Source organism: Hevea brasiliensis, chromosome 10 (assembly GCF_030052815.1).
Source record: "Hevea brasiliensis isolate MT/VB/25A 57/8 chromosome 10, ASM3005281v1, whole genome shotgun sequence".
NCBI classification, from domain to species: domain Eukaryota; kingdom Viridiplantae; phylum Streptophyta; class Magnoliopsida; order Malpighiales; family Euphorbiaceae; genus Hevea; species Hevea brasiliensis.
The window spans coordinates 9,480,693-9,490,943 of NC_079502.1; the positions used below are offsets into that span (position 1 = coordinate 9,480,693).

General features: G+C 35.6%; 1 protein-coding gene across 2 annotated transcripts; it reads right to left on the bottom strand.

The window, feature by feature from the left end:
• Positions 1-8,925: 8,925 nt before the first annotated feature.
• LOC110652445 (uncharacterized) lies at positions 8,926-10,029 on the bottom strand. 2 transcript variants are annotated; one of them, XM_058129144.1, is made up of 2 exons: positions 9,907-10,029; positions 8,926-9,819 (listed from the first exon to the last, which is right to left on the bottom strand). In XM_058129144.1, the coding sequence occupies exons 1-2, from the start codon at positions 9,912-9,914 to the stop codon at positions 9,249-9,251; spliced, it is 579 nt and encodes a 192-aa protein (XP_057985127.1). In that variant the 5' UTR covers positions 9,915-10,029; the 3' UTR covers positions 8,926-9,248. The 2 variants fall into 2 exon arrangements, with proteins under 2 accessions (XP_057985127.1, XP_057985126.1); XM_058129143.1 differs by having other exon boundaries at positions 9,948-10,003.
• Positions 10,030-10,251: the final 222 nt, after the last annotated feature.

A 10,251-nucleotide genomic window follows, 5' to 3' on the forward strand; every position in this document is an offset into this window, starting at 1 on the left:
TACATTGCACACAACTAGAACATAATTTTTCAACATCTTTTCTCATCTTAGGCCAAAATAAATATTCATGCAAGATGTCCAAAGTTTTTGCCACGCCAAAATGACCCATTAAACCCTCACTAGGCGATTCCAACCCAAGCAAGTCATTTATAGAACACTTAGGCACACAAAGTTTAGTATCTTTAAACAAGTACCCCTCATGCCTATAATATTTTTGAAATGCACCCTTCTCACAAGCATCAAACAAACCAGCAAAGTCATCATCAATAGCATACAAATATTTCATGAATTCAAACCCAAGCAACTTTACATTAAGTGTAGACAAAAGTGAGTACCTCCTAGAAAGTGCATCAGCAACAACATTTTCCTTTCCTTGTTTATATTTAATCACATATGGAAATGAATCAACAAAAGTAATCCATTTAGCATGCCTTTTACTCAACTTATTTTGATTCTTAAGATGCTTCAATGATTCATGATCAGAATATATGACAAACTCTTTAAGCCATAAATAATGTTGCCAAGTTTCCAAGGTCCTAACAAGTGCATACAATTCTTTGTCATAAGTAGAGTAATTCAAGGCAGCACCATTCAATTTCTCACTAAAATATGCAATAGGGCGTTTCTCTTGCATCAGAACCGCACTTATACCTACACCACTAGCATCACATTCAATTTCAAACATTTTATCAAAATCAGGTAAGCTCAATAATGGTGCAGTGCATAATTTTTCTTTCAATTCAACAAATGCATTTTCATGCTTCTTTTTCCATTCAAACACAACATCCTTTTTCACAAGTTCATTCAAAGGAGCAGCAATAGTACTAAAATTAAACACAAATCTCTTATAGAAACTAGCCAATTCATGAAAACTCCAAACCTCAAATGCATTTTTAGGAGTTGGCCAACCCCTAATGGCTATGACCTTTTGCTCATCTACTTCTACACCTTTGCTACTCACAACTAACCAAGAAAGATAACTCTATCTATGCAAAAAGAACACTTCTTCATATTAGCGTATAGTTTTTCAAATCTCAACACATCAAATACATATCTCAAATGATGCAAATGCTCATCCATGTTTTTGCTATAGATCAAGATGTCATCAAAATAAACTACCACAAATCTGCCAATGAATTGTCTAAGCACATGGTTCATTAACCTCATGAAAGTACCAAGTGCATTGGTTAACCCAAATGGCATAACCATCCACTCATACAACCCATATTTTGTCTTGAATGCGGTTTTCCATTCATCCCCCTCTTTCATTCTAATCTGATGGCAACCACTTTTGAAGTCAATCTTTGTAAACACACATGCACCAAATAACTCATCAACCATATCATCCAATCAAGAAATGGGATGTCGATACTTTAACATGATTTTGTTGATAGCATGGCAATCTACGCACATGCTGAATGTCCCATCCTTCTTTGGTACAAGGAGCCCTGGAACCGCAGATTGACTCATACTTTCACGCACATAGCCATTTGCCAAAAGTTCCTCCACTTGCCTTTGTAGTTCTTTTGTCTCCTCAAGATTACTCCTATATGTTGATCTGTTTGGAATTGAAGCACCCAGAATGAGGTCAATTTGGTGTTCTATCCCCAGAATTAGTGGCAAACCCGAAGGAAGACCATCTAGAAACACATCCTCAAATTACTGCAACAAAGAAACAACACACTAGGTAAGTTTTGGTCAATGTTAGATAAATATAAATTCACCTCTCGGTACATAAGCACACAAAAAGGTCTCCCCCCTTGTAAGGCTTCCCTCACTTCTTTTCCTCTCACATACAAACTCATTTTCTTCTCTCTACTCTCCTTTTGCCCTGAGCCCTCACTCTTTTTTTTTTTTTTTTTTTTTTTTTACTTCTTTTGCTCTCACTCTCCTCTCATTTTTCTTCTCATCAAGCTTGGCCTCTCTCAAATTTTCTCTCTAATCTTTCTTTTCCTCAATTGATTTTAAGATCCTCACTTGGTATTCATGCACTTGAGATGGTGACATAGGAAGCAAGGTGTAGGTTCGGCCATCTTTCAAAACTATATACTTGTTCTTTTTCCCATCATGAACCCCACTTCTATCAAATTGTCATGGACGGCCCAACAAAAAATAGGTAGCTACCATAGGCACTACATCACAAAATACCTCATCATGGTACTTCCTAATGCTAAAAGGCACTACAACCTGTTTGGTAACTCTCAATTTCCCACAATCATTAAGCCATTGGAGACCATATGGCTTTGGATGCAAAGTGGTAGGCAATCCCAATTTCTTAGCCAATAAGCTACTAGCAACATTGCAACAACTATCACTATCCACAATCATACTACATAGTTTCTCATTCACCAAACATCTAGTATGGAAAATATTGTCCCTTTGCACCTCATCTCCATCACCCAAACTGACTTGTGCACTCAAGGTGCGCATAGTGACAAGGACATTACCATCCATGGGAGTTTGCTCTCCCTCATCAAGATACTTATCATCAATATCATCACTAGCACTCTCTTTGACCTTTTCTTCACTACTCTCCCATTCTCCATCTTCTTTAATAAACATCACTCTCCTGTTTGGACACTTATTGGAATAATGCCCCCTTCCCAAACACTTGAAGCACTTCACATCCCTTGCTCTATTTTCCACCTTCTTATTTTTCTCTTCTACTTTTCCTTCCATCTTTCCTTTTCCTTTCCACTCCTCTTTCTTCACTTTTGGCACATCTTTTTCCACTCTAGGTGTTCCACTCCAATTCGGTTTCCATGGTGCATTGGAAGCTGAATTGTATGATGATTGAGTGTTCCATTTACTTTTGGCAGCCCGCTTCCTCTTCATCTCCTTTTCTGTTTTGATGGCTACTTGCATCATTTGCTTTAGCATTCTACAATTTTGCAAGTTAACCATGTAAGCAATGTAAGAATTCAACCCATTCAAGAACCGAACCATGGTGGCCTTTTCATCCTCCTTTACTTCAGCCCTAATCATGGCAATTTGCATGGCTTTGTAATACTCCTCCACACTCCTACTTCCTTGGGTAAGTTGCTGCAATCTCAACTTCACCTCTCTTCCATAGTGTGGCAGCACAAACCTTTCCCTCAAGATCTCCTTCATTTCAGCCCAAGTAGTAACGCCCCTCAAGCCATGTCTTCTCCTCCTTGCAAGTAATTGATCTCACCAAACCAATGCATAATCCTTGAACTCAATTGCTGCCAACTTAACTTTCTTCTCCTCACTATAATTGTGGCACTTAAAAATCATCTCAATCTGCCTCTCCCATTCAATATAGGCTTCGGCATCCTCCTTTCCATGAAAAGGAGGTATTTTCATCTTTATGCTTCCCACATTGGCCTCAACCCTCTCATGGTGCACCTCTCTCTCACCATAGTCATCAAATTTAAGTTGTCTTGCTCCTCTCCTACCTCTAACATCTCTCCCCCTTGGTGGCTGAAACCTCATACCATCAAAGTGATGGTTCCCATACTCAAACACTTCCTCAAACTCATCATCATACCAATTCAACTCCTTTTCCTCCCCCATCCTAGGTTCTACCCGAATTCCCCTTCCAACTCTACCTCCATCTCCCATATGCACACCTACTTCCTTCCTCCTATTTCTATTCTCCCTCTCATTACCCATCATTTATTTCATCATCCTATTCACATCAGCTCTCAAACCCTTCAACTCATTCAAGTCTCTTCTCATAGTTTGCAATTCTTCATTATGAGTGGCTGTTTGGAGAGAAAGTCTCTCAAATTGTTATGCCATAGCCTCCTTATAAACCCTTTCATCTTCAAAATTCCTCCCCTCAACTCCACTACTACTACTTGTGTTTTGTTCCATTTTGCTGCAAAGAAAACAAGGTTAGAAAATAAATGGCTCACCCTCTCAAGTGTTTAGCACACAATTAGGCTTTTACCCTCTTATGCACTCACCACTCTTGCCTTTTACCACTCAAATTCCTTCTTTCACTTCTTTTAAGAACCCCAAATACAAAACAAACAAAACACTCACAAACTTTATCAAAATATTTAAGAACGAGATGAAACAAGACGTAAATAAAAATATGCAATGAGACACAGAATCAAAGAAAAGAAGATTCCAAAATTAAAGCAATTAATATAAGTGAAAAGATTTTGTAGACTTAAAAAAACTAACAACCTAAGGATCAAATATTAAGCCAAAATTCCAGAAATCATAGCTAAGTCACACAACTTCCAACAATAGCATAATTTCACCACAAGATGCAATAATTTAGTTCACTACTCAAATGAATGAGTTTTTCCCTGAAATTTTGTGGACAAACCTATCTCAAAACTGACTAATTGCTGGTAAAATTGCAGAATTTTCTGGGTAGGTTTGCTATGTAAACCAGAAAATGCCCATTTTGTGTCAAAAAATTTTGTTTTCAACACAAATTATGAAATTTTTGGCTGAAATTTTATATGGAGACTACAGAGATGGTATTTAAACAGTGGGAAAATTTTCAGATTTTTTCGGGTGGATTTACTATGTAAACCAAAAAATGACTAGTTTGTGCTGAAAATTTTGTTTCTAACCCAAATAATGAAATTTTGAGCTGAAATTTTATTTGAAGGCTACCGAGATAGTATCTAAATAGTGGGAAAATTTTCAGATTTTTCTGGGTGGGTTTACTATATGAACCAAAAATTAGCCGGTTTGCGAGTAAATTTTGATTTAACAGCCAAACAGCATCATCTACCCCCTAAAATTGATATGTGATGTCCCAAATACCTCAAAATATCACAGATTAAATTTCAAGATCAGCAACTAAGTGTAACCCCAGAAATCAATACAAACAACTTATCACAATTTTCCAATTCTCGCCAAACAGCAACAATCACGAACCAAACAGCACATATTTTTATTCAAACTCAGATTTTAATTCAATCCAACAACCAACATCAATTCACAATTATCAAATGCATCATCAATAATTTTCTCAAGCTTGATATTCAAATTAAAAAGTTAAAAGATAGCAATAATAAATAGATTAGCTTGAATGACTGCAACCCTAAGACAAACACAAAAAAAACTCAATTTCAAGCAAAAATCAAATCTAAAACCCAATGTAGAGTGTTTGGCTATGATGTATTAATGTCATATTTGAATGAAAAATCACTAAGGAAACAAGAAATATTCAGCCAAACACAAGAAAAATTCGGACAGATTTGAAGCTACTACAATAAACCCTAGAAAAATCACTTTAGTGAAATGCTATTGTGATGAAAAACAAATAGAATGTGAATGAAGGATTCTAAGCAGAAATTAAAAGGGTAGATCTAAGGATATCTCTTATGGCTTTCTAAATTTTTCTCCCTCTCCTGAAAGTCAAAAATTCTATCTTATTCATATCATACTCTATTAAGGCATGAGCATGCTCTATGCTTGCTACTTTTAGTGGATCCTATATATTAAAAAATGCTAGTTCATTGATTCATTGCTACGGTCCTCTAAATCTAATTCTATATAATAATACAAAAGAGTAAAGCCTTGAGATTTGGCTGGCCATGGTGGCTTGTTGTATCTCAGCACCAAATGAGTATTTTGATGCTTAACTCAGGTTGTCTTTGCCCTAGAAGAAATCTTTTCAAACGAAGAAAAATCTTTATGAACATATTGTGCTTGGCACATTTATAACCACTCTTTACGTTGGAAGTGTGGTTCTTACTTTCTTCCCCAACTATAACACGTCTCTTTAAGACTAAGAAAACATAAAGATACGTAGACTCAGTTCAATCCAGATGCTTCATTCCTCACAGTTTTCTATTTTAGTCCCTCAGATGACCTGCTACTTGAAGAAAAATAGTTCTTATGGTGTATGATAACTCTCTATAACATTGGTTTTGAAGTTTCTACCACTCCCATGTATTATTTCCTAAATGATAGGAACAATAAGAAAAAAGTAAAATGGAATTTTCTTGAATGGTTTAAGCCAATACCTCAATGGTGCAATGACCTAAAAAAGATTATTAATCACTATGGTCTATGGCATAGATGATCAAACGATGGTAAAGAATTCTGCTCACTATTCATCATACATCATCTTTTTCCTAGAAAAAAATTGGCTAAAAAATGGACCTGATAGTCAGTCAAGCTCAATTGACTGGATCCTACGTATTAGAAAATGCTAGTTCATTGATCCATTGCTATGGTCCTCTAAATCTAGTTCTATATAATAATACAAAAGAGTAAAGCCTTGAGATTTGTTTGGCAATGGTGGCTTATTGTATCTTGGCATTGCATGAGTATTATTATGCTTAACTACTTTCTAAATTTCTTCCCCTCTCTTGATAGTCAAAAATTCTATAAGATGAGAGGAATTGTTTGAAGAGAAGTAAGGGTATGTTTGGAGGTCTAATGAGGAGATCTGGATTGAGATTGAGATGCCCTTTTATATGTTCGACAATATAGTCATATTTATCAAACCAATTTTTAAGCCTTAACAGTTGTGGTTCTGGAAGAGAGCTTTCTAACCATAATGATCTCTCCAATTCAAGAAAAAAGAGAAAAGATTGTTGTTCACTCCTTTCGAGCAGATGGACGACTAGTCTATAGAGTGAACCAAGGACCAGAAGTTAGCCTAAGGAGGACTTTATTTGGATTTTCTCCATCATGAGTATCAATTGGTTACTCTACAACAAGTTCCGTGATCTTATTATTAAAGCCTATTGAAGTTGCCATAAGCAAGTTTGTGATATCTGCTAGATCTTTTTCAGAATCTTCATTAGAAGATGATTTTGAATACCTTAGTATCAATGCTCTTCAATCATGTCATCTAGTACAGCCCTTGATCACAATTCCATTAGGACATATTCATGTAATACCTTCCAAATATGAGAGACCAATTCCTATCATTGGTTTTTTTAATACTGGTGCCCATAGAAGCATGATGAATCCTGCAGTGTTACCTAATGAAGCCTAGATGGCCCATTCAGAATATTTTAAGGCCTCAGATGGGAAAGTTTTCCACACCAACCTCATTACCAAAAGGCCTATTGGAATACAGTTTTTTCTAGACTAAAATTTAGGTCCTAACCCAAAAGCCAACTTGTGAGTTAGAAGTGCTCAATTAATATATAAGCTAGGCTGGATACAACAAGCCACCATAGCTGAACAAATATCAAGGCATTTCCATTTTGTATTACTGTACAGAACTAGATTTAGAGGATTGTAGCAATAGATCAATGAACTAGTATTTTTTAATACATAGGATCCACTAAGAGTTTTATCTCAGCCAAAGGTATCCTTTGATGCTTTATTCATTCTTGCAGACACAAAGACTAGATTTTCTACCACTCAAGCACCAGATTGACCCAGCCCTTCACAAGTCGGCTTTTGGGTTAGGCGCAAAGTCTTAAGTGGTATCAGAGCCCAGGTTCTTTCAGGGGTGAAGGTGAAGGAATGTGGAGCAAAAATCCCACATTGCCTGAATACCTGATGTCAGCCTGGCTTATATACTAACTAAACACTTCTAACTCATAAGTCAGCTTTTTGGTTAGGCCCAAAGGCTTAAGAAACTGTCTTGACAATGCCATTTGTTTGCCTATGAAATGTCGGCTTTTGAGAGCATTCTTTGGATATGGCAAGGACATTGATTCTGATGACTCAGACTATTATAATCTTTGGTTATGGCAAGGATATTGATTCTGATGACTCAGACTATTATAATAATAATAATTTAAGTCTAGGCTAGTACTTCCCATTTTCAAATTTCATTTCCAAAAATTTAATATCATTTTGGGCTAAATAGCTCTTCTTTTTAGATAACATAATCCCATATTATTGGACCAAAGAGTGAAATTGGGCCAAGAGTTGTTTATGGGCTGAACTATCGTTTGAAAATAGCAAAATATTATCAATATACATCATAGCACTTTGAAGAAAATGACAATGTAAAATGATTTTTCCAAATAAAGATCAAAAATTAAATGATGGATTTGGCCTTACTTGGAAATATACAGTAACTTGTTTCTTCAACATATTATAGTTGTCATTGCCTTAAGGGTTTTTTTTTTAATTAATTATACTATATATTAGAAACATTAAAAAAAATCTTATGAACACATAAACACTTAATTTTATATAGAAAAAGTATATGCTTCCAAAGCCCACGATAATTTTTCATTGTTTTAATCTCAACCACAGCATGGTGATGTCTTTTTCCCTTTTTTAAAACACATAAAAATTAGAAACATGCACCCCTCCACACCACAAGGACATTATCACCTCACAAAAATTGATGTATATATACCTAATTAATAGAAATTTAATAAATTGTAATTTTGGATAAACTCTACTCTATCCTATCATTATGATTTTAAACAGAAACCATCATGAGTTTATATATTGTGATATTTATAAAGTAGTTGTATCTATATATCCGGATGCAGGGATTAGTTGAGTGTAGACACCCGGATATGGATAAGACTCACTACTTTCTTACACTTTAAAGGTAGATTATAATGCTTTAAAGTATTTCCCTTGTTAGTAGAAATACACATGATCTAAGTGAGAAATTCTTATTTAAATTTAATTTATTATTAATCAAAACGTATTATATACAGTGAAACTCATATATTAAATATCTTAAATCCACGTGTTCATATTCTAGGTGCAGTTAGTAAGTTTTTCCCAACTTGAAGGGCACCTACTTAGAGTGAAAGGCACTCCTTGATTAAAGGAAAGAAAACTTTTAGTAGCCAGCCGAAAAAAGGAAAGAAATCCTAACTTTCAAGAAAAAGGTGAGTGGAAGTCTTTCCTTAAAGCAAGTTCACAGAAAAAACAATATCCAGAATCTCAATAAATCATCCATGATCTTGAACAAGAGGTCGTTTGGTATCAATTCGGTGCTAAGTACCCACACATACAAAGATGGCGAAGAAGAGATATGCTAACTACTAAGAATAGAGAAAAAGGCCCATCCGCTTTGGTACTCTATTATTTGGGACAACATATTATCTACTTTTTAAGTTACAGCGGAATGAAAGTAGAGTAAACAGAAAACACATTACACTTTACAAATGAGAAAAAGACGACACTCGCTTCTGTTGAGTAGTAAACTGGACTCTATATAAAGCATGAACAGGTTCTAGAGAAAGCCCAGCACATAGAAAGACACGCTCTTGACATTTTGGGACGGTACTCATGATCAATCACTACACTTGGACTTCAACTTCCACAAGGTTACAGGCGTATACGCAGACAGAGACATCCATATATGATAAACATTATGCTTTGGGTTTATCTTCGCGATCGGGTTTGGGTTTGTAATTGAGAGATTTCCATATAGCATAAAACATGGATGGTACATAAATGAAGAGAGCAAGAAGTACTATTCCACAGAGTGATCCAACTGCGCGATAAGCATATACGCTCCCACAAGACAGCTTCCCAATCCTTATCTGGATGACATTAGCCATGGAAAGTGCCAAAAACACAACCCCTACAATTGATGCGATTGCTGATAAGTATAGCATAAAGCCTCTTCCCAACTTAAGATGCCATTGTTTGAATTCATCTTCTTGGTAAATATTGAGATGAACCTTGAGTGTCTTGGCTACCAAGCTTGAAAGGAGGAAGCAAGCGAAGGATATAACTTCGTAAAGGATGAGCCTCATAGCCATCCCTGGGTCTGCATCACACTCAGGTCGGTTTTCAAGGCTGTGTTGGCCTGGAGAGGCAAAGGACAAGCCCACGAACACGGCTATTGTAAAGAGAGAATTAACGTTCACCAAGTCATCCAATGCTTTTTGATGGATTTCTATAGGATCAATTGGCTTTTTCCCATCTGTTTGAACCCTGAAGAACAAAACAAAGGAAAACAAAAGTCAGATTTGTTGAAAGCATAAATTCTCAATATGGAAATGTTCTAAGAGAGGTGAAAACCCAGCCATGATTCTTCTTTTTGCTGGTGTTGCAGTCCTTACAAGTATCTTTTGGGTTTGGAAGGCTTCCTCGAGCTCTTCATATATAATTAACGAGTGTTGAAAAATCAACTATCTATTAAAAATATATAATTATATAACTTATATAACTTATGTAACTTATTCTTAATAGAGAGTTGTCTCCAAAATCAACTATCTAAATCCAAAATCAACTATCTAAAACACTGGTTATATATATTAGGTGCACAGAAGTAAGGTTTATAAATTTTATTAAACATACTCTAAAAATTTTAGTAAATTATTAATTTATTTTTGTTAGGGACGGAATATCATTTATTAGCAAAGG

Coding starts and splice junctions, on each gene's coding strand:
- LOC110652445 (XM_058129143.1), bottom strand. CDS start 9,988: ATGAAGAGCTCGAGGAAGCCTTCCAAACCCAAAAGATACTT. Junction 9,820..9,947: donor TCCAAACCCAAAAGATACTT/GTAAGGACTGCA, acceptor TTTGTTCTTCAG/GGTTCAAACAGATGGGAAAA.